Here is a 23,746-nt window from a genome sequence, read left to right on the forward strand (position 1 = left end):
AACGTCCTGGGGGCCTCCCTGCCCTCCCCTCCTCCCTCTCCCCCCCTCCCTCACTCTGCTGCATACACACGGGCTTCCTCTTTGCTGTTCCTGCAACACGCCGGGCATGGTACTGCCCCAGGGCCTTTGCACGGGCTGTGCCCTCTGCCTGGACCACTGTCCTGTCATCCCGATTTCACTCAAGAGCCCCCTCATGTCCACCGGGCATTATTATTATTATTATTTTTTTTTTGTGGTACGCAGGCCTCTCACTATTGTGGCCTCTTCCGCTGCGGAGCACAGGCTCCGGACGCGCAGGCCCAGCGGCCACGGCTCACGGGCTCAGCCACTTCGCGGCATGTGGGATCCTCCCGGACCGGGGCACGAACCCAAGTCCCCTGCATCGGCAGGCGGACTCTCAACCACTGCGCCACCAGGGAAGCCCAAGGGCATTATTTTTATTTATCCGTCTTTCCCAGCCGACCGTGAGCCCCACGGTCTCCGTTTGGTGGCTGCGTCTGCGGGCCCCCGCACGGTACCTGGCATGTGGCGGGGAGGTGGGGAAATACTGGTTGACACCAGTCAAACAAGACTGATCTGTAGTGACCAGACTAGCGGGTGCCTGGGGAGGAGGAGGGCGGAGGGAGGGGGTGTAAGGGGAGCCGGGGGCGTTTGGGACGATGCACACACCACGCCCTCCATGTGGGATGGCTTCATGGGTGCCTGTCCACTGTGCCTATGGACAGAAACACTTAAACCATTTTTATACATGAACCTCAATTCCAGAACGAGGTTTCGGGTACATACGTGTACACACATCCACGTACCTGGGGGTGTGAGGACAGGATAAGGCTCCAGCATGTAGATGGTGGCCATCTCTGTCTGCCGGGCCGGTGTTGTTGCAATTTTCCTTTTCTTGGCTACAGTCAATGGAACAGTTTTGTGGAAAACGAGGAAGAAATATCAACCTGTGTTGAAATGAGGAGATGAGGGACTGGCTTTGCCCCTGAGACGTGGGGAGTTTTACATGAGTCCGTGCTGGGGCCAGAGCCACCTTCCAGCCTCAGGACAGTGGGGGGCGGGGTGGGGGAGGAGAGTGGGGGGGGGAGGAGAGTGGGGTCTGAGGAGAGGCAGCTGTGACCCTGACCCTATGGGCGTCACTAAGGCAACTTGAGCAACCCCCTGCGGTCTGGCCCACACGGTCCCAGGAGCACCCTCCTAGCCCCTCCTCTGGGTTCGGGGAACCCAGCCCACTCCTCCCCTCCTGTGCCCCCACCTGGACAAGCACAGTCCTCGGCGCCTGGCGCCCTCCCCTGTCTGTCCCCCCGCAGCCGCCAGCAGAGGGCGCCTGTGAGCACCTGAGTCAGGCCCCGCCCCCTCCTCTGCCCACAGCCCCCCAGGGTCCCACCTCCCTGGGATAAAGGATCCCACAACCCCCTCCCTTGGCTCCCCCGATGCCTCGTCCAAATTGCACCCCCCTCACTAACTCCGTCGCCTGTGGCTTCATGTCCCCGCAGCATACGTCTCTGTACTGTGTATCCTACCCCACCCCCAGAACCCAAGCTCCTGAGGGCAGGGCTTTGTTCAAGGCAGACCCTCGGGACCTCCCAGGCCAGAGCAGAGAACCTGACGCCGGAACCCCTGCGTTGAGCTGCACGGGGCACCACAGCCAAGCCAGGGCCTCCCCGTAGCCTGGTCTGCAGCTGGGTGGCGGGGCGGGGGCGGGGCGGGGGGTGGTGGCGGCACCTGACCAGTGGGCGTGGCCTTCACACAGCCATTGCACCCTGCATCAGGTTGAATGGTGTCCCTCCAAATGTCACGTCCACGCAGAACTTCAGACTTATGGTCTTATGGAGAAATACGGCCTTTGCAGATGTGATTAGCTGGCATGCAGTCCTGCCGGAGTAGGATGGGCCCTAAACCCAAAGACGCATCCTTATGAGAGAAGACAGAAAAGACGGCCACACGACACAGAGACCAGAAGCCGGGACAGACCTGGGATCCTCGCCCTCACAGCATCCAGAGCTGGGACACGACAAATCCCTGTTTTGAGACACTGAGTTCGTGGACAGCCACCGCAGGAAAGGAACATGGCCCGCTGTCCCATCAGCTCTGAACTGGTTTTTACCCCATTCTGCAGTGGGGAGTGGTAGCAGTCTCAGCTGGGGGCAGGAGGGATGCTGACCCTGCTCTCCATACGGGCACCAGGCCCCCCCCACCCCCCGGGGAAACGCAAACCACTTTCAGGTGGGCAGGACTGAACCCTGAGGCCCCAGCCCCCGACAAGACAGGACACGCAAGGCTGTCATTCATTATGGCTTTATTTCTGATCGTCCGGCCGCGTCCCACAAGCATCCTGACTCCAACTGGTCAGCGATCCTGACCATGCGCCCTGGGGAGGAAGGACGTTCACGCGGCAACCACAGCTCGTCCACGGCTCACACACTCACATGTGGGGAAGGATAGGATGGGCCAGGCGGGGCCGGGCCCATACCCGCCCCAGAGGTGGCGGGGCACTCGGTAAACAGTCTTTGGGGGAGATGGGCCACCGGGCAGGGAGAGGGTGGGATGAGACAGAGGACCTGCAGCCTCCACGCCTGCCCCTCCCAGGCCTGACAGGACGGTCCAGCCGAGCCAGGAGCCCCCAGGAGCCCGTTCCCTCCAGTGAGCGTCGGGAGGCTTTGGGAGCGAGCCAGTCCCCAGCCCCTCCAGGCCCCGCAGAACTGGAAGGCAGGCGAGCCCTCCATGGTGGCCAGGAGGCCCCTGGAGTCCCCTCTCCTGGACCCTGGCCCCCCAGCACTCAACACTTAACTGACTGTATTGCTAATGAATCTGGGTCTCCCTGAGGTCAGTCCCAGCCCTGCCCCCTCCACCCCTTCCGAGCAGCTCAGGCCCCACCAGGCACCTGGTTTGTGGGGCTCAGGCCCAGACCCACCCCCTCATGGTCGCAGGAAGAGCTGCTCCCATGGTCACGTCTCCTCCTGGGATGGGGGGGTGCCCACTCCCCCCGAAAGCATCCTCCTCCTTGCATATGAGGAAACCAAGGCCCAGGGAAAGGGGCAGAGGGGCCTCCCCCCACGCCGGGAGCTCCGCAGGGGGACAGGCTGAGCGCGGAGCCCCAAGAGTCCGGGGCAGGGGCAGGAGGGGCAGAGGCAGCGCGAAGCAGGGTGAGCAGCGCAAGGGCCCCTGGGGAGGCTGCCAGGTGTTCAAGGCGCCAGCCGCCCAAGGGGGCTCAGGGGAGTCGTGTCCCAGGGCCAGCTGGGTGAGGGCACAAGGCTGCGAGGGGGCAGCCAGAACCTGGGGACCCAGAGGCAGTGCCACCCTCTCCAGACGGGAGGGAAGGGAGTACCCGGGTCGACGGAGGGGGTGGGGACAGCCTCGAGGTCAGACGCAGAGCCAGCACGGGGGTGGCCTGGCCCTGACCCTGTTGGCCTGTGACCACCAGGTCCACGGTCAGCATCATGGGCGGGGGTGAGGCCGAGGCTGAGCTGGGCACAGTTCCTCTTTCCTGGCGTGGCTTACGCGCCCCGAGGGCCACGGGGCCGACTCCAGGGCAGGGGCTCATCCACACGTCTGTCCCCGAGTCCGCGGCCAGGCCCCAGACCAGACAGACCTCCACCAGCGCTCCTCCGAGGGAGCTCAAAGGATAAACAAGAGAAAGAAGCCCCCAAATCCTCAAGAGCAACACAGAACAGCTCTGTAATTCAGGGTTACAGCCGCCGAGGCCGCGGGGCAAGGACCTGCCCTCCTGCCGGCGCCCAGCAGCCGCGTCACTGCGTCTTGGCCTTCAGCAGTCTCTGAACTGTTTTGTACAGGAGGTCGAAGTGCTGGGGGCAGCGGGAGGGCTCCAGTGAGGTCAGGCGACCCCGCCAACAGGAAGGCCCTCGGGCCGCCCAAGGGGTCTCCTGAAAGGCCTCGTATTCCCCAGTCCCCTGCTCACCTGGACCGCCGTGTAAGCCATCCCGAGGTAGGCGCCGATGCAGACGGCCAGAAGCAGGTCGAAAATGGCCGGCTTGACCCTGGGGAGGGGAGGGGGCGGCGGGGTGGGTCAGCGGGCTGCTCCCCAGCTGTCCCGAGGACCCAGTCCCCTGGACAGTGACCCAGGGCGCTCACCTGTAGGCGTTCATCACCTGCTTCAGCTGGTCATAGAAGACAAACTCAGGGTCCCTGGTGAGAGAGCGCTTTCTCAGCAGGCTCACCCTGATAGCAGGGCCACCGGAGGTCCCACCAGCCTAGGAACGTGGCGGGGGAAGGGGGCACCCCAGGTGTGTGCCTGCACAAGGCTGCCACTGTCCCTCCTGGGGAAGGACCGTGCTTTATTCTCAACTAATGTCTTTCCTGTTGCTTTCTGGGGTATACTCTCTAAAACAAAGTGTGGTTACTGTGGAAATTATCTGGTCTGGGAAGTCTTTCTATAGAGGGAGAACGACCACAGCCTAGGAATTGGAGGCCCCCAGCTCCACAGCCGTGGGTCCACTCTGAGCCTCAGTTTCTTCTTCTATTCAAGAGCTTGCTCTCCCTGGAGCACCAGGAGTTGGGAGGAAGGTGGAGAGCCAGCGAGGGGCACCAAGCTTTCCGGGGGGGTGTCTCCTGCCTATGGATCCCCCAGACACCCCTCCCCAGTCCTTGTTCAGTCCAACCAGGGAGCATGGGAGCCCTGAACAGAAAGAAGACAAAACTCAGGAGGCCTGCAGTGGGGAGGAGCATCCCGAGGGCAGGAGGGGACCTGGGGTATGAGTCACCCGAGGCCCAGAACACAAAAGGTCCACGAAGAGTAGCTGGGAGTATAGGGCTGCCACATAAAACACAGGGCTTCAGTTCTACGAGGACTGCAGATACAGAAGAAATGGGCTTTCAGTGTAAGTATGTCCCAGACACTACGTGGGCTATACTTACACTGAGACAATTGTGGTTCACCTGGAACCCGTTTAACGGGGCACCTGCACTTCTCACTTATCGTTTTATTTTTCGTCCAGTGTTTCTGTCTGCTCCATCTGGCCCTGGGGGAAGGCCCCAGAAGAGCCCACCCCTGGCTGGCGGGGCGGCGCCCGGCCTCACCGCTTGTCGGCCTTGACGTGGTGCGGCCTGACCTCCTTCAGGTAGTGGCCGAGGTGGTGCTGCAACGTGCTGAGGAACGTGCCGTCCTTGCCCACCAGCTGGGCGGCCCGCGGCTGGGCGGTCAGCCAGTCCATCACCGAGTCCAGCTGTTCCCGCTGGACCTGCTGCGGGGAAGCGACCGTGGTCACGGGACCCTGCCCCATCCCACCGGCCCCCCCGCCTGCCCGCCTGCCCACCCGCACGTTACCATCTGCTCCGTGAAGACTGGCATGTCCGGGGGCGTCCCCTGCAGAGAGAGGAGGGCATGGGGCTGAGTCCAGAGCGGCCGGGTGGGTGGGGGGCCTGCAGGCGGGGGCTCACCTTCTCTGTCAGGTTGTAGATGACACGGGTCAGGGCCTCGGCGATCAGCCTCGTGTTTCGGGTCAGAGTTTTGGAGTCAACCCGGGACCTTCGAGGGCAAGTTTTAAAAACACATGTATCAGGAATTGGCATCGTTCATAATCGCCAAAAACCAAGAGCGAGCATATACCTGATAACGATAAAGACAAGCAGGGTGACGGCCCTCCCAGCAGACGGGCGCCCCCCACACTGCAGGCTCCTCTCTGGGACGGGCCCGCCCCCGACGGGGCTGCCCTGCACCCAGGGCGCGCGGGCCGAGCCTGCGCCCCGTGGACGCGCGTCTGCCTCAGTGACTGGCGGCCCCGGGCCTATCTCCTCCTCTGGACCTTGGGGGAGGTCAGGACACCCACACCTCCACGGGCTGCTGAGGGTGGAGTTGCTGTAACGCCCTGTAGTGGGGGCAACAGTGTCCCCCAAATTCACGCCCACCCGGAACCTGGGAATGGGACCCGATTTGGAAGTAGGATCTCCGCAGACGTTATTAGCTAAGATGTGATTGCACTGGAGTAGGGGGGCCTGAAGTCCCACGGCTGGTGTCCCTGTAAGGAGGGGTATTTGGTCACAGGCACAAGGGAGAGGCCACGTGACCACGGAGGCGGGGACGGTGGCACGGCCACAAGCCCAGGGACACCAAGGGCTGCCAGCAACACAGGACTGTAGAAGAGGAGCCTCAGAGGCAACACATCCCGACCTGAGTGAGCGTGGGCGTGGGGTGTGGGGCTGCCCCGGGAGGTACCCTGCCTCCCCCGCCCCAAGTCTTCCCTCCACCGAACCACACCCTTCTCCTGGCTCGTGCCCCAGTTCTAGCGCCACCTCCTCCAGGAAGCCTGCCGGATGCCCCAGGACCAGTGGATGCCCCGGCCCATGCCTGCTCCGATGGCGGTGCTCACCGCACGTCCATGATGCTGCTGCGCTGGCCGTCACGGTGGCTCTCCAGATGGGACAGGGTGAAGGCAGGCAGCCGGCGGATGGCGAAGCGCTCATGCTCCCAGGCCAGGATGTCCTCCGCCAGGTTGATCTTCTTGTGCACCATGGAGAACCGCACCTCAGGGAACTGGTGGGCGGCCACCTGCGAGGGGCACTGTCAGGCTCTGCCCGGTGCCCGCGGGCTGTGCCCCAACCCCGCCTGTCTCTGTGGCGGTGGTCCCTCGCGTCTGGCGGGTCCCAAGTCCCTCCCCGAACCTCCTGCTTCTGGAACCCAGGGAGAAGCCCACCTGCCCCCATCCCCGGAAAACCCACCTGAGGCTCACCCGAGGCCCCAGGGTGCACAAAGCTCCCATGTCCCAGCCTTGCCTCCGGCGGGGCACCTACCGTCTCGAGCTCCCGCAGGAAGGAGTGCTGTAGCGTCCCCTCCCTGGGCGGCTTGGACACATGCAGGTGCAGGCTGTCCCCCCGGCCCAGGGTGTCCAGGCAGAGAACAAAGGCCACGTTGTCCTGGAGCAGGCTGGAATCTGAGTGCAGTGAGGGCTGGTGGGTGGAGGTGGGGGGAGTACCAGCGGCCCAGACCCCACCCTGGCCGCTGGGGCCGCTCACCTGTGTGGTCCAGATTGTCTTCTAACCAGCGCTTGGTGCCCTGGTAGTTGAACTTTCCTCCTCCAGACGCAAAGAACAGGAGGTTGTACCTAGCGGGAAGCAGTGGGGCGCCAGCGTTGACACCTGGGAGTCCAGGTCCCCGACAAGGAGGAAGTGGTTCCCCCCCCAGGTATGAAATCCAACCAGCCTTCAGGGCTGGGCCTCCCTATCCTGGCACTGCTGACATCGGGGCGTCCTGGGTGCTGTGGGGTATGCAGCAGCATCCCTGGCCCCCACCCAATGGATGCCAGGAGTCCCCGAGTCATGATGATCACAATGTCCTCAGACATGGCCCAGTGTCCCCAGGGGGCTCCAGGTGAGAAGCACAGCTCTGTTGCCCCTCTGGCGAGAAGCATTGCTTCAAGGGCCTCTCTGAACTCTCGAAACCAGGAGAGACTGGGTGGACCAACCAGGAAATAAAAAGTGACAGGTGATTCAGCACCCCGTCCCTCGAGAAGGACTGAAGCCAGGGGTGTCGTGAAGGACCATGTCCCCGCGCCACCCCCCCCAGCCCCATCCATCCCGCCGTGGCCACGGCGATCCTTATAGAAGAGAGGAGACACCTGGAGGAAGAGAAGGCCACGTAAAGCTGGGACCGAGGAATCCATCACTGCTGGAACCCGGCAGCAGCAGGAAGGACCCTCCCCTGGAGTTTCAGGAGGAGGCGCGGTCCTGCTGACACCCTGATCTCAACCTCCCCTCCCTGCCCAGGACGTAAGCACTCCTGCTGCTCAGGGCACCTGCATGCGTGGGGCCAGGCCTGGCAGCTCAGGGAGACTCGCTCATCACTGGGCCCCTGCCGTCCCAGGGCAGCGTGGCATAAGGACGAGCGCCCACACCGGTGACCAGCTGTGCCCGGGGCCGCAACGGGGAGACGCCAGCCTGAGCGACCGGCTCGCAGGTATTTCTGCTTCTTGCCGTTGGAGTGTCCCCGGCTCTTCCAGGAGCGAGGGCAGCCCAACCTCCTGGGGAGGATTCCCAGGGGTGCACCCGGGAGGAGCTGGGCCCCACGACCTGACGCTGTGATTCCAGGGTCGGAACTGCCCTGCTCCCATCACTTACGCGGCGTGGGTGCGCTTGTAGGTATAGAGCCTGGAGAAGAGACGGGTGAGCTCCAGCAGCACAGAGATGCCACTTCCATTGGAGTCCGCGCCGTGCGACAGCCACTGCGGGTGTGCAGAGAGGAGGCCGAGGTCACCCCACATCCACATGTGGCGCCTCGCACCCCCCCAACCCCCCTCCGCATCTCGCCCCCGGTCCACATCTCCAGCGCAGCTGGGCTCACCCGCCCTGCGCGGCCCAAACCTGAGACCGACGGCCCCTGGGTGCCGCCCGGCCCCCACGCACGTGGGAAGCCCCGTGCGCAGCCTCCGTCCAGCCTGGGCATCTGCCCTGGGAGCTCCCTCCAGCTGGACCTCCGGCCTTCTGCCCCCCCGCGCTGTGAACACCACCACCACCACCGCCCCCGCCCCGGCCCGGCGTCTGAGTCCTGCGCTCTAAGGCGACATTCCCCACGGGGAACGACTGGTTCTTGGAGAGAAAAAAACTGGGTTGTTTGCATGGCTTGGGACCCTCCCACAGTCACAGTGCACCAACTGACACACGACGCCATTCAAGTTCACAGGGAGGGGCCCACAGGGTGCTCAGTGAGGGAAGCCAGACACAGAAGGACACACAGGCTGTGACCCCACTGAGGGAAAACGTCCAGGACAGGCCGATCCACAGACACCGAGAGTGGGTTCCTGGCTGTCAGGGGCTGGGGGAGGGGTGGGGTGACTTCATAGGGACGGGGCTTCTTTTGGGGGGATGGAACACTCTGGAAGCAGAAAGCGGTGATGTCTACACAAATTTTGTGAATTCACTAAAAATCTCTGAATTGCGTGCTTTAAAAGGATGGATTTTATGTTATGGGAATCACATCTCAAAAATTTAAGAAAATTTCACAAGAAAGGGAAAACGAGGACACAGGTGTCTAAAAAGGCTCCGTGGGGGTGGATGATGAAAAGGGTGAGACAGTGGCTGTGAGCCGACTGTCCAAGGCCGGCCTCTGGGCCCCAGCGTCCTCAAGGACAGCCTTGGCCTCCCAGGGGAGGCGGCCCGCAAGGCGCGGTCAGGGGCGCACGACCGGCTGCAGGCCCTCCCAGCACCCACTGTCCGGTTCAGCCGGCTGTTGGTTCTCCAGCAGGAACCTCCCACCCCAAAGTGCCTGGGGCTCTGAGGGCACAGCCCCGGGTGGCCTGCAGCCTGGAGGGACGCTGGCCAGGCCAGCCCTCAGGGGTGCCGGGAACCGGACTTCGGGGGCCCCCTGTCCCAACACTGCCTGTGCAGACATGGGGTCCGCACGGGCACCTGCTCTCCTCTTGGGTCTGGGGTCTCAGCCATGCCGGGCCGAGGTGCCTGCATGACCGGCCCCCAGTGAGAAGCCCGGGCTGGGTCTCGTGGGCCTCCCCGGGGAGCGCCCCTCCCTCTGCTGTCACGTCTCGTTTGGGGGAGTGAAGCTTCACGATGACACCGGCCCCGCAGGGTGTTCACGGGGCCCTGAGGGCACAGACGTACCGGGGCCACCCCGAAGGCGTCGTAGTGGGCCACGATGACGATGGTGGGCAGGTCCTCTCCGCCCAGCCCGGTCAGCCGCCCCTGCAGAGGCACAGGCATGAAGGGGCAGCCGGCCCGAGGCCGTGGCCGCCCCCCACCCGGCGGCAGTGTTCTCGGCTTTGCCGGCTACACTGTGGACACGGGGGCGGGCGGGTGGCCGCGGGAAACCAGGCCCACCCTTCAAAGGCCGAGCCCTGCTGACGGCAGGCATGGCAAGGTCCTGACAGCGCAGGAAGAGCTCGGGGGGTCGGGGTCCGGCACCCTGGCCGGTCCTGCTGCGTAAACCAGCCCCCGGTCAAGTCCAGCAGGGAACAGTCGGGAAAGTCATCCTGTCAGGAGCAGGGCCCACGGGGCCGAGCCGGGGGCAGCATGTGCTGAGGCCCCACGCCCCTTACTCTCTGGACAGAGGGCAGCTCTGCAAGGCCTCAGCTGCGGCCTCCTTGTGGGGGGAAGGGAACAAAACCGCCAGAGGCTTTTTTCTGGGGGGGGGGGGGGGCGGGTGCAGCGAGACAACCCCATGGGCGGCCCGTGGAGCTGACCCTGGTGGGGAGAGGCGAGGGGGAGGACTTGGACCTTGCTCTGGCCTGGATGCCTGCATACACCCACCCTCCCGGTGGGAGATTAGGCTTTAATTGCTGCCCAAAGCTCTGCTCTCCGCCTGCTCGGCCGAGCTCCCGCGATGTTACTGTTAGGGGAAGGGCCGGCCACTCGGGGAGGGGGCTCTCGGTGGGGCAGGGGTTGGGGGAGGAGGCAAGGCAGGGTGTGTGGCTGGAGGCCCATCTCTCCATAGGGCGGGTGGGCGGCCACCTGACCCGATTTCCCGGTCAGAGGCTCCCTCTAGTGGGGACGGGCAGTGAGGCACGCCGGGCACCCACCTCCACGCTGGTGATGAGCCAGTCGCTCACGGCCTTGCTCTGGACCCCGCTAGTGACCATCTGGAAGCCGTTGGCGGTGGCGGTGTGCAGCAGCACTGAGGACAGGGGCGGGGAGGGTTGGCCTGAGCCGGGGGGGGCTTCCCGGACCAGAGCCGGCATGCTAACCACCCCAGCACCCCAGACTCCAGGGGTTCAGTCTGAGCAAAAGCAGAATTGACCACACAGACTAGAACACAACGTGGTAACTGGACACGGGAAAGAAGCTGGGTGTCCAGTATAAGAGCCGGTGAAACAGTCACCCGGACACCACTGAGGCTGGTGAGGAGTGCGTACGCGCCCTCGCCCTGCAGGACCGTTCCTAAATCACGATGGCGCGTGCACGACCTCTGACCCAGCTTCCCAAGGATCACTTCAGCAGTGACCCCAAAACAGGAGTTTCCCATCACATGGCTCAGGACCCTCCAGCCCAGTCCCGAAAGCGAAGATGGCGTGAGAACTCAAAGTTTCATAAGAAGGAAAGTTCCGTTCTGTCCTGAGCCTAGGTGAGGTGGTGCCCACCTCGCTCCACGTGAGCCAGTGGTCCACTGCGCCTGCCACTTTTTCACCTGGGGCAGCGACTGCCCTAAAACGCCCATGAGCTCACCCTGTCTCAAGCCCTTCCGTTCTTTACACATTTAAAAATACAACAGTGGGAATTCCCTGGCGGTCCAGTGGGTAGGACTCCGCACTTTCACTGCCAAGGGCCCGGGGTTCAATCCCTGGTCGGGGAAGTAAGATCCTGCAAGCCGTGCGGTGCGGCCGAAAAACAACGACGACAATGACACAAACCACAATCGTGATGGCCATGGGAGGTGTCATCACTGGGGGAGCTGGAAGGGTGCCTCTCAGGAACCGGAGTATGTCCGCAACTTCTTATAAACCCTAGCGTTATTCCAAAACAAACAAGCTACGCCTAAAAAAGTGTTGTGATCCTCATCTATGATCTTATATTCTGTTTTTTCCACAACCAATGTAAAATAAGCACTTTCTCACACCCGATGCCGTTTCTTAACGGCTGCGTAATATTCCACCAGGCAGCTGACTCCTCCTCCTCCCCTCCGCTCTAACTAGAAATTAAGATCTTTCCAAAAACTCACTCTTGTGCTGCCACAATGGAGAAGGCCACTGTCCGGACTTTAATCCAGACGAGGGTTTGGCAAACCTTCGCTGTAAACTGCTAGAGTCGAAATTCTCAGCTCTGTGGCCAGTCTGTCACAGCCACTGAACTCTGCTACTGTAGTGTGAAAGCCCATAAGCCGTGTGAAACACTGGCTGTGTGCCGATAAAACTTTATTTGCACAAACAGGCGGCCGAGGGCCACAGTCTGCCACCCCCCAGTCTAGCATCCACGCAGCTAATAATCTGGCCAGGAGGAATGACCCTTCCTTTACAGCTTAAACACATACCCACAAACTGTTTCGCCAAGGAGCTGGGTGAGTCCACTGTGTGGACAAACCTGCCTGCCTTGCCCACTCTCACCAGCTTCCTTTTCCTACACCAGCGATTGGATCCTTTTGGCTCAACTCTTTGACCACTTTTGCTAGCTCACTCTCCCCCATGGCCCCCGGACCGGTCAAACAGCAGAGCTCCCGACTGCCAAGCTCACCGCAGCATCCCCCAGCCCGGGAGAGGGGGTCCTGGAAACTGCACAGCGGGGCCCCTCTCTGCACATCCCCACCCCGAGCTCACCTTCGGCGGCTGAGGCGGAGCCCTGGGAGGTGGACGCAGCCTGCGTCTGCTCGTAGATGGACAGCAGGGCGTCGTCCTCCACGGCGAAGTACACGGGCACGATGGTCTCCATGGCCAGCATCTCGGGCTCGATCTCCATGAATTGCTGCGGGAGAGACAAATGTTCAGGCGGCTTCTGGCAGGGGGGCCCGGGGCTGCCCCTGGAGGGCGGGCACCGGGGACTGGACTGGATGGAGCCGGAGCCGGTGGGGCGGGGCAGGCCTCACCCGGATGACGTCCTGTGGCACCGCAGCCATGGCCCGTGGCAGGATGATGACCACGGCACCGGCCGACTGGCGTAGGGCGCGCTGGTAGCGCTCGTACGAGAAGTCCAGCAGCCGCATGAGCACACAGCGCCGGCTCAGCACGTCCGCGTCGATGGTGCGCGCCTCCGTGTTAAGCACCGCGTTCCGCGTGCCTGCAGGGAGTGGTCCCTCAGCTGGCCGCCCACCCACCGGAGCCGCACCCACCCCAACCCCCGGCTCGCGGGGCCTTCCGAGAACTCAACGAAAACGAAGACCCTTCTCCTTGGACCAACCCCCCCACCCCTACATTCCTAAACCAGGGCTGGACCCACTGCTCTGGCACCCTCCCCCCGCCACTGCACCTCGGCCACAGTCATCCCTCATAAAGTGACGTGGTCCCTGCCCACCCAGCCGCCCCGCGAAGATGTGCGGGCTGCCTGCCAGGCTGGCTGCTGTGCCCCACCCCCGCCCCATGTCCCTGCGGCAGCTCAGGGGCGGTTGCCCCCACCCCAGCTCACAGAGGCAGCCAGTAACCCCCCCAAGCCACCCACCCGGAAGGCAGGACCGTCAGCAGGAGCCCCAGGATTGGAACCCAGTCGGTCCTGCTCCCCCAGCCCTCCTCCCCTAGGTTCCCCGTGGCTCCCGGGACGCAGGGCCCCACAGGTGCCTCACGCCCTGCCCAGGGTGTCAGGAGACCCCCAGCACAGAGCCCAGCACCCACTCCAGGGTCTAGTCCCCAGCAAAGGGAGCCCCCAGGCTACAGGACTGCCCCCCACAGTTGCCAATGACCTGAGGAAAACCCAAACCCTGCCCTGGCTGACCTGATCAGTGGCCCCTGTCCCACCCTCCCCAGACCAGGGTCCCCTCCCCTCACAGCTCTAACACGGCCTTGTCCATGTCCCCGGGGCCCTTGCTATCTACTCCCCTAACTAGCTTGGGGGTTCCAGGGGTAGGGACCTCGTTCACCACGGCGCAAACCCAGCATCGCCTGGCGACTCCCAGCCCAGCAGGCTCAGGACATGGAACGAACCAACGCCCGGTCTCCCCGAAGCCCCTCAGGAAGGGAAACACCAGGGTTTGTCCATCTTCTTCCAGTCAGGGCTGCACTGTTCCCCCTGGGCCGTCCTGGGTGCTGTGGGGTGTAGGGCAGCCTCCCTGGCCCCGCCCCCTCGATGCCAGGAGCCCCCTAGTCAGGGTAACCACAGATGATGCCAGACGTGGCCTGGTGTGCCCTGCAGGCAGGACCACCCGTGTTTCTCTCATCTGGGAGCTCAAGAAAGGGCCAGAGAATCAGGGAGGGAGGGAGGGAGAGGCTGCTTCTGGCTTGGACCCCTCCCCGCTCACAAGCTTTTCCAGGCAGCTGCCCCCTCCCCGCCTGAGCAGAAGTAGGCTACAGCCAGGACTGCAGGGCGCTTTCCTAAGGGCAGCAGGTCCCCTCAGACACAGAGCACTGCTGTCCTGAGAGCTCTACTGGAGAAAGGCGGCGGGAAGCTGCGTGGACATTTCAGCGGAACGAGGAGGGGGCGCCAGCACCCACAGGTGCACGGCATGCAGCGGCGGGCCCTCGGGGCCATCCCTGGACTGATGGGAAAGGGGGCTCAGGCAGGCCCCCAGCTGCCACGGCCACCAGCACCCAGGTGACAACGGCACACAGCGAGCCCAGGCTGACCCAGCGTGCACAAAACAAGCAAACAAACCCTACTGCACATGGGGGCCAGACACGGCCCTTAGGGCCTCCAGCTGGAGACCCACACAGTGAGCGTCAAAATCACAACGCAGAGAAACAGGTCTGCTTCCCCCAGGGAGCCAGAGCGTGCTGCCTGGAGGTCAAGCCTGCCGGGCAAGGCGACACCTGTGCCCAGACGGACTCAGGCTCAGGGCCGGGAGCGAGGTCCCCACCTCTGCTTCCCAAGAATGTGCCGTCGGGAGAAGGGTGGCTTCCTACAGCTCATCCTGAGGGCTGGTCCGCGGGAGGGGCCCAGCAGAACACAGAAAGGACAGCGCCCCAGGTGGGAAAGGGCAGGGCTGTCTCAGGGGCGGGGTCTGTGACCAAGGAGCCAAGCTGGGCTGTACGCCCCAGGCTGGGGGCTGTGTGCCTCTCCCCACCCCACCCTCCCGGGGCCTTTCCTCTGCTTTAGGGCAACGTGGGAGCCTGGGAGGGCCTGGCAGGGGAGAGCGGCAAAAACCTTCAGGGGCCCCTGAAGCTCTGGGAATGCCGGACAGGCCCCTCCCCCGTGTCCCACGTGTCCAGCCGCAGCCTCCCAGGAGCCCGCAGCCTCCCAGAGTCTGCTCGGATGTCACCTGTCACCTCGGGGTGGGGACACAGAGGACCGCCTGTGGAGCCTACAGAGACCAGCTTCCCAGGGGATGGGAAGGAGGGGGTGAGAGCGGAATCAAGTGGACACCAGCCCCCTAAGTGCCCCCAGAGGCTGAGCGCCCCAAGAGCAGAGACCGTCTTTGCTGGCATGAGGCTGAAGCCAGCGCAGCCTCGGTCACCCCTGCGTCTGGGCAGCCGCTGGACACCTGGACGGAAGTCGCTGGTTCCCACAATGGGACCACACCTGGACAGAGATCACAGACTTCTCTACCGAGGGCCCAGGGCCAGTCCTCTCTCCTTGCGGGTTGCACTGGTCCTTTGTAGCGCGAAGCCACCGACCAGCAAGGGGCGGAGAGCCCGTCCCCGTGCCCGGTGTGGGTGCCCACATCCCCACCTCCCAGGGCTGTTTCTGAGGGGACCAAGTGGGATGGGCGCGAGCGGCCCAGCCCAGAAAGGCCAGAGTCCATTCGCGGGGCGGGGTGGGGGTCACACCCCAGCTCAAAGAGCACACGCCTCCCCTTCCCGGCACCCTGCCCGCCTGTTTCTCAACAGGAGCGAACAGGAAGTTGGGAAAGGAGGCCCAGAGCAAGGGTTACACCAGGAGGCAGGAGCCAAGGGCGTGCGTGATGCTGGGGACGCTGCAATCAGCAGTGACCCAGCAGACCAGCCGTCAGAGGCTCCGCAACCGGCGAGGAGCCGGAACTCCCTCTGCACCACCGGGCCTTCCCGAACTATCCCGCCAGTATCTCCCCAGGCAGCAGTGGGGACCTCACATCCCTGCCAATGGGGGACGCTGCCTGGTGTGATCTGGGTGGAGGTGTAGACGTGCGAGCTGAGACGGGTGGGCGCCCTGCCAGGCCCCTCCGCTCACCCCCGAGCCCACTCAGCATCCGGGTTTCTCACCATGAGCAACAAAGATGGGGGCCGGAAAGGAGGACATGTGGGGTGGGGGGAGACACCGGGTCAGAAAAAAGAACGGGAAGGAATCCAGGAACAGGGGAAAGAACTCAGGTAAAGGAAGGGAAGAGGGAAGGAGGGCAGGGAGAAAGAAGAGAAGGTTCCCGAGGATCTGTGAGGAGAATGATGCAGTCAGGGAGCGGGTCTGCGCACCTGTCTGGGACGGGGAGAGGGGGCCACAACTGCAAGCAGGCCAGCGCTGAGCAGGCGGTGGGGGAATCCCGGGCATCCAGGCTGCTGGATTACAGCTGCCCAAGGGTCCCGGAGTGGAGCTGGGTGTGCTGGGAGAGCTCCCGGCAAGGCTCCGAGTGCAGTGCAAGAGGGGACAGCGGAGTGACTGGGTGCGGGAAGGACTGCCGGGTTGACCTGGAGAGTTCTAGGATCCTGGATTGCAGGATCCGCTAGACCAGAACGGCAGCCGCTAGTCACACGTGGCTATTCAAGCTTATTACAATGAACCACCAAAAGGTGCTGAAGATCCCCTTCTTCCACTGCATGACCCACATCTCAAAAGACCACCTGCGACAGCACCGGCTGAAACCCTCTCCCCAGGGGGATGTCAACAACGCATACAAACTGCCCACTCGTTAGGGGCTCCTGGCCTTCCTCCCCACCGGTCGAGAGCCTGGGGTCTAGAGACATCACTGTAACCCCAAGTTCTCCCCCTCAGCACTGCTGACAGTCTGGCCCAGGTCATTCTCTGGGAGAGGCCGTCCCAGGCGCTGTGGGGTGTGGGGCAGCACCCCTGGCCCTACCCCCTCGATGCCAGGAGCTCCCCAGTCATGACAACCCGATGGCATCACTCAGCGACCCCTGGGTTGACAACCACTGCACTGAACAGAAACGACATAACTCTGGGGTGATGAGGAATCTGAGGGGAATCTCCCGACACTGGGGCTCCCCAGGGGCCTGGCAGTGGCAGGGGATCCAGGGGGCTCAGGCTAGGCCTGATGTCCCAACAAGAGACGCTAATCCAAGAGAACCAGAGCTCAGACATGAGGGGACCAGGGGGACTGGGGAGGGCGGGCCTTGACTTGTGGGGGCCTAAGGCACCGGGCTGGAAGAGAAACCAGAGGCTGGAAGAGAAACCAGAGGCCAGAAGGTTCTGGAACACCAGATACAGCAAGGCTGGGGAAAGAGAGGGAAATTCAGAATGACTTGGGCACTGGGGTCAGAACTTTGACAGATGAGGGAGCAGGGCCGGGGAACAGGAGCTGGGCAGGATCCAGCCGCGGGGACCTGAAATCCTGGAAAGAAGGAGCCAGGGTGGGCCGGTGTTGTTCCAGGAAGCTGAGGGGTGGGTATGCACCTAAGGGGGGAGCAAGAAATAGGGTGCAAGGCATTCCAGGAGCCCAAAAGCAGGGGACTGAAAGATTAGCTAAGGAATTCTGAGGAACCTGGCTCATGAGTTGGGACCAGGGAGCAGAGCCTGGGGAGAGATGGGCCTTGACACGGAGCCAGGTTGGGGTCAGTGATCAGAGCTTCTTGAGCCCTAAAGGGGGTCAGAATGCAGACACTGGACAAAACACACCGGGGTGCCAGGAGCTGTGCAAGGGTGGCCAGCTCGGCCTGGCAGAACCGCGCTGAGAGGCTCCACTCCAAGTGAAGAAGACCCAAGGTTGGGGCTCTGTTCCAGCTGGGAATCAGAGAGAGAGGACCCAGGAGAAAAGGAGCAGGGACAGCTTGGCCTGAAGGTGGGAGGAAGCTCTGCGTTCTGGAGCATGTAGCCCTTGTCGGGGACGGGGCCGGGGTGCTGTGGCAGCCAGCGCAGCGGGTCCCTGGGGCAGAGAGAGCTGGGGGCCTAGCGTCGGTCCAGGTATCCAGGCTCGGACTTGCCTGGGATCTGGGTAAGTGTCTGGCGGCCCAAGTGAGGTCTGCGGGCTGGACTCCTGCTGGACAGGTGGGACAGGCAGGTCCTGGGGCCCGGGGAGCAGAGACCGAACCGAGGGAGGGGGCATCCTGGCCGGCATAGGCCGGAGCCCCGGAGACGGGAGAGGCTGAGCGGAAGGTCTGTTGCGGGGAGGCAAAAGTGGGGGAGGTCAGGAGCCCATGGGGAAAGCCCGGCCCCGGGGGGAGGCCAGGGGCCCGGGTCCACGCACCGTAGGGCTGTCCCTGCAGGTCGTACTGCTGCATGCGGTACACGGTGAACTCGTGCGCCGCGTCAGCGGCGGGCAGCGGCGGCGCCACGAGCAGCAGCACGGCGGGCAGGAAGACGATGAAGCCGAGCGGCAGGCAGGACGCCTTCAGCATGTTCTCCAGCACCTCTCCTGCTTCCTCCAGCATCCTGGCCGGCGGCGGGGCCGCGCGGGGCGGCGGCGGGGACGGGACGGCGGCAGCGGCGGCTCACGCGAACTCACCTAGGCATGAGTAGGTGCCGGGGTCCTGCGGGCGCCGCGCCGGGCAGCCCGCGCCCGCTCCGGGGTCCTGCGGGCACCGCCGAGGGCCGCCCGCCCGCCGCGCTGCCTGCTGGGAGTTGTAGTCCGACCGGCGCGCGCTGAGCCACCTGGGAGTTGTAGGCCTATTCCGTTACTCCCCGAGAAAAGAAGCTGTGGTGGACCGTTTGACTAAGGTTTCACATAAACCCCAAGTCAGAAAATACGGAGACTTAAAAATATATATATAATCGGCGGAACTTACTGAGGCCCTGTCTTTGCTGTGATAGAAGGTGGAGGGGGGAAGGGGGTTGTGCAGGACGTGACCTTGCGACCCGGAGGAAAGTTGGGAATAAGGAAGAGAGGGGCCGGCCTGATGCGCTAGGTCTCCTGGGAATTGTAGTCTCATTGAACAAGCACAAGGGGTCATGGGAGCTGAAGTCTTCCTGGCAGAAGTTCGGAAAAAAAAATCACTTAAAACTCCCAAGAAATATAGATGTTAACACCATGAGGGCAAAGACTTGTGTCTGCTTTGTGCACTGATGTATTCCTCAGAGCTTAACACAAGGCCTGGCACACAGTGGGTGGTTTATATAATTTTTGGATAAAAGAATGAAAGAAGTATCAAGAAATCATGACAGAAGGTTCCTAAAGGGATGTCGCAATGGATTATGGGACTTGTAGTCTGCAGCTTAGTGTTGTGCGGGGTTGGTGATATATTTATACTTAGGCGTATTTATATTTGGGACATACTCAGTAAAAAAAATAATATTCGTTCATCAGAAATTCAAATTTTACTGGGTGCCTTAAATTTGTATTTTCTAATCTGGCCCCCCTGAGAACCCAATTCTCTCTGGGCCAGTGACCTTAAGGGGCATCAGTAACTCACACCCCCTTGTACAGATGGGAAGACTGAGGCCAGAAGGTGCAGAGCACATGGCCCTAGCCCACAGGTTCTGATACCGTTGCCTAGGGAAGTGGGACTCCCTTCGGTCCCAAGTGAAAGGTGGCAGTTGTGTTGATTAACAGCATGAGTTCAAGTCCCAGCTCCTCCACTTCCCAGCTGTGTGACCTTGGGCAAGTCGCTTCACCTCTCTGAGCCTCCATTTCCTCAGCTGCCAAATATGATGATAAATAATCAAACACTCTTTCCCGGCTCCCCAGGGGTGTGTGAGGATTCAATAAGATAATCCACGTGAATGCACTTAGAAAGGATGAGGCATACGTGAAGCGCTCAATAAGTGTTGGTATTATGAGAACGCACCAAGCTCGTGCAGCCTCAGAGCCGCCGCATCCACTGTTCCTGCAAAACACTCGCGGGCCCCCTCCCACTTTCTGCATGGCTAGTTCCTTACTGAAATGACGTTGGACATTTCTCAGTTTGACGTTTGCCACCCCCAGCAAATTGTGACCTTTCCGCGGGCAGGTACCAGGTTGTTTATAGCTGCAACCCCATTGCCCAGAATAGAGCCTGACACACAGTTGTTGAGTGAATGAATGAATGAGTCATGAAAACACCAACACACCAGCCCCTCCCTTCCAGCTGTGTCCCTTGCTTCCAGCCATCCCCAGGCAGGTCCTAGGCATGAGGAGTCAGGAGTGGCTTGGCAGGACAGGGAAAAGACTGAGAAATTCTGGCCCACATGGTCTTCATCAGCAAATGTTTATTACCTGCTTCTCCATCTACCCCCACTCTTCCAGGCCAGGCTATGAACAGGCAAGACATGCACACTCACCTAGAGATAAAGCAAGAAAGGGGCCTAAACTTGGCTCAGATAACGAGGCTTGGACTTTAGGGCTGCCCATTCCGCCTCCTCTCCTGAGCCTTTTTTTTCTGTCTGTAAAATGGGGAGGTTCAACTAATCCTGCTTTGTGGAGATGAAACCTTGGGGCAGCCCGAAGAATGAAATGGAACATTCATTCTGAGTTTTCCAAAGGAGAGAAGGAACTGGTATTCATTCCTTCATTCATTCATTTATTCATTCATTCATCAAAGAGGCAGTAACAGACAGGGATCCAGAAGTCACCTGTGGGGACTTCCCTGGCGGTCCAGGGGTTAATACTCCACGCTTCCACTGCAGGGGGCGTGGGTTTGATCCCTGGTCAGGGAACTAAGATCCCAGAAAACAAAAAAAAAAAGTCACCTGTCTGGGTTTGAATCCCAGCTCTGCCTCTTCCCAGTTGTGTGACCTTGTGTAAGCTACCTAACCTCTCTGGATCTTAGTTTCTCCATCTATAAAATGGAGTTATGATGGTACCTGCCTCCTGGAGATTTTCCAAGGATTAAATGAGTTAGTACAAAGGTGACTAGGATAACGTTGAGTGATATATAAGGCATTTTAAAATGTTGTCAGGGGGTTTCCCTGGTGGTGCAGTGGTTGAGAGTCCGCCTGCTGATGCAGGGGACACGGGTTCGTGCCCCGATCTGGGAAGATCCCACATGCCGCGGAGTGGCTGGGCCCGTGAGCCATGGCCACTGAGCCTGCACGTCCAGAGCCTGTGCTCCACAGCGGGAGAGGCCACAACGGTGAGTGGCCCGCGTACTGCAAAAAAAAAAAAAAAAAAAAATGTTGCCAAACGCAAGTTCCTGTGCCCAATGCACAGTGAGGACAAACAAACCAGAAGTTGGAGTTTGGAGCAGAGAAAGGTTTATTGCAGGGCCATGCAAGGAGACCAGTGTCTCATGCCCCATAAACCCCGACTCCCCAGAGGGTTTCAGCAAAGCACTTTTAAAGGCAAGTGAGAGAGGGACGTGGTTAGTTGCTGCAAACTTCTTGGTTTTGGAATCCTTTGTTCTTGCAGCTGTGCAGGTCAGGTCAGGTCAGGATGTTCCTGTAAACCTCCAACAAAACAAATGTTATTCCCTATTCTGAAACATTTTACCTCTATGTGAAGGGACTCTTAAACGTCAGAGCCTTGAGAATAGGCTCACCTGCATATTTCAGGCTATAGGCAACATTCTTGTACAAAAGGTACAAAGCCACCATGACTAAGCACAGGCAACAGGGCAGAAAGGTTAAAGTAAAAGGAACAGGTCTAAAAAGGAGTCAGGGGCTTCCCTGGTGGTGCAGTGGTTGAGAGGCCACCTGCCGATGCAGGGGACACGGGTTCGTGCCCCGGTCTGGGAAGATCCCACATGCCAAGGAGCGGCTGGGCCCGTGAGCCATGGCCACTGAGCCTGCGCGTCCGGAGCCTGTGCTCCACAGCGGGAGAGGCCACAACAGTGAGAGGCCCACGTACCGAAAAAAAAAAAAGAGTCAGATTTGTTCTTCCCTATTACAAAATCAGACACGTAAGTTTAAGGGCCTTTATATTCCTTGTCTTAACAACATCCCAGTAGGGCAGGGGATATCAATATCCTCATTTTACAGATGAGGAAACTGAAGCCCATGGTGAGCGGCATAGCTGGGGAACGGTGATGCGTTACAGACACCTGAGCCACCTAAGAGCAGAAGTCAGGATTCATGGGAACAGTTTCATCGTAGTCAGGGAGGAAGGTGGGGGTGGAGAGTAAGGAGGGGAAGAAGTTTCCCAGGCTCATTGTGAGGCATGATGCTAGGACTAGTTCTCCCAACACTCTAGGTCATGGAGCACCTGCTATCTGCTGGGTCCTGTGCTGGGTGCCAGGGACATAGCTGTGGCCCAAACACTGTCACTACCTCCACTCTCATGGAGCTCCAAGTCCAGGGGAGAAGGTGGATGAGTAACCAGGCGCGATCGGATCTATGATGGAGTTGCACAGGCAGATGTGGGAGCCCGGAAGAGGGCTGAGGAGGAGAAATCAGGGAGACTTCCTGGAGGAGGTGATGCTAAAGCTGAGACCTGAAGGATGGGCAGGGCACGTGCCAGGCAGGCCACTCTACTGGGGACAACAAGGGCAGGTGCAAAGACCCCAGATGGGAGGGAGCAGCAAAGAGTGCAGCTCAGTCAAAGCAAAGTGTGACACCCCACAGGGCAGAGGGGGCCACAGGGCCAGCTCACACAGGCCCAGGACACAGGCTGAGAGCTTCAAGGAGGCCCAGGCTCCACTCACACCAAATTCCACCGAGACCTCACCCTGCCTGCCACTGTCCCGAATAAACACACGTGGACCAGGAATCAGGAAAATGTAAGAAGTATCCCAGCTTATACATGCTTGGAACGTTTTCCAGTCCTGTCCAACAGAACTTTCTGTGATGATGGACATGCTCTGTGTCTACACTGTCCAAAACAGTAGCCACAAGTCCCATGTCCCATCAAGCCTTGAAGTCTGGCTAGTGTGACCAAGTGTTATGGGCTGAATTGTGTCTCCAAAATTCACGTCTTGAAATCCTAACCCCCAGGACCTCAGAATAGGACCTTATTAGGAAATAGGATGGTTATAGGTGTAATTAGTTAAGCTGAGTCACACTGGAATAGGGTGGCCCTAATCCAATAGGACTGGTGTCCTTATAAAAAGGGAAAATTTGCACACAGATGTGCACACAGGGAGAACCCATGTGAAAATGGAGTCTACAAACCAAGGGATGCCAAAGATTGCCAGCAAACCCCCAGAATCTAGGAGAGAGGGCTCAGAACGAACCAAACCTGTTGGCACCTTGATCTCAGATTTCCAGCCTCCAGAACCATGAGAGGATACATTTCTTTTCTCTTTTCTTTTTTTTGACCGCACCGCTCAGCATGCAGGATCTTAGTTCCCCGACCAGGGATCCAACTTGTACCCCCTGCAGTGGAAGCGTGGAGTCTTAACCACTGGACCACCAGGGAAGTCATGAAAGAATGCATTCCCGTTGTTTAAGCCCCTCGGTCTGTGATACTTTGATACGGCAGCTCCAAGAAATGCACCAAGAAACTGAATTTTAAAAATTCATTTTAATTAATTTTACGCACCCACATGTGGCCAATGGCTGCTTTATTGAAACAGCGCAGTAAACAGTTTCCCATCGCCGCATCCCCCATCCTGCAGGGGAGAAATGGAGGCTCAGAACGGAGCTAGCCCATCCAGAGTGGCAGACGGGATGCTGACCCAAGAACTTGGCAAGACGGAGGCAGAAGGACCTGCGGACACTTTCTTGGCTAGGAAGATGGAAAGAGAGCACTTTCTACCAGCCAAAGGTGGCTACATCCGGAGGGTGGACCCCTGCGGCGCTGTCCCATACCATTGCCGCAAGTCCTGTGAACTGTCTAAATGCAAAGGAATTCCAAGTTCAGTCTTCAGTCGCACAGGCCACTTATCGAGGGCTCAGTAGCCACATGAGGGTCCCACACTGGCAGCACAGATGTAGAACATTTCCACCGTCGCTGAATGTTTTGTCAACACACTGATGCCACGCGCCATGGCAAAAACACTGAGCCAGTACCGACCGCCTCCCGCGGTGGGTTCCGTCTGCTATAGGCCCATTTCACAGATGGGGAAGGAAGAGGCAGGTAGTGCTAAAGGGAGAAGTGGTGAGATTTCCCCGAGGTCAGGAGGGCCAGTCGGCTCCCCCTCTGCTGGTCTCCAGACTGAGTTCCAAGAGATGCAGAGGCCAGAGGTGGGGGAAGGAGGCCGCCCAGGACCCAAGATGAGAGATAGGGCAGGGAAAGGGGAAGTGAACAGGAAGGGGCGGGTGTCGTGGCCCTCCCTGTGCT

General features: G+C 60.6%; 1 protein-coding gene across 3 annotated transcripts; it reads right to left on the reverse strand.

The window, feature by feature from the left end:
• Positions 1–2,288: 2,288 nt before the first annotated feature.
• On the reverse strand, positions 2,289–18,151 carry NCLN (nicalin). 3 transcript variants are annotated; one of them, XM_060007425.1, is made up of 15 exons: positions 17,864–18,151; positions 12,473–12,663; positions 12,207–12,351; positions 10,479–10,573; positions 9,565–9,645; positions 8,071–8,174; positions 6,970–7,058; positions 6,748–6,887; positions 6,327–6,505; positions 5,398–5,485; positions 5,285–5,323; positions 5,038–5,198; positions 4,093–4,146; positions 3,920–3,998; positions 2,289–3,806 (listed from the first exon to the last, which is right to left on the reverse strand). In XM_060007425.1, the coding sequence occupies exons 1-15, from the start codon at positions 18,045–18,047 to the stop codon at positions 3,750–3,752; spliced, it is 1,686 nt and encodes a 561-aa protein (XP_059863408.1). In that variant the 5' UTR covers positions 18,048–18,151; the 3' UTR covers positions 2,289–3,749. The 3 variants fall into 3 exon arrangements, with proteins under 3 accessions (XP_059863408.1, XP_059863407.1, XP_059863406.1); XM_060007424.1 differs by having other exon boundaries at positions 5,038–5,201; positions 17,864–18,150; XM_060007423.1 differs by lacking the exon at positions 2,289–3,806 and having other exon boundaries at positions 3,813–3,998; positions 5,038–5,201.
• Between the last annotated feature and the right edge of the window lie 5,595 nt (positions 18,152–23,746).

The sequence above is a fragment of the Delphinus delphis genome, chromosome 3 (genome assembly GCF_949987515.2).
Source record: "Delphinus delphis chromosome 3, mDelDel1.2, whole genome shotgun sequence".
In the NCBI taxonomy this organism is placed as follows: Eukaryota; Metazoa; Chordata; class Mammalia; order Artiodactyla; family Delphinidae; genus Delphinus; species Delphinus delphis.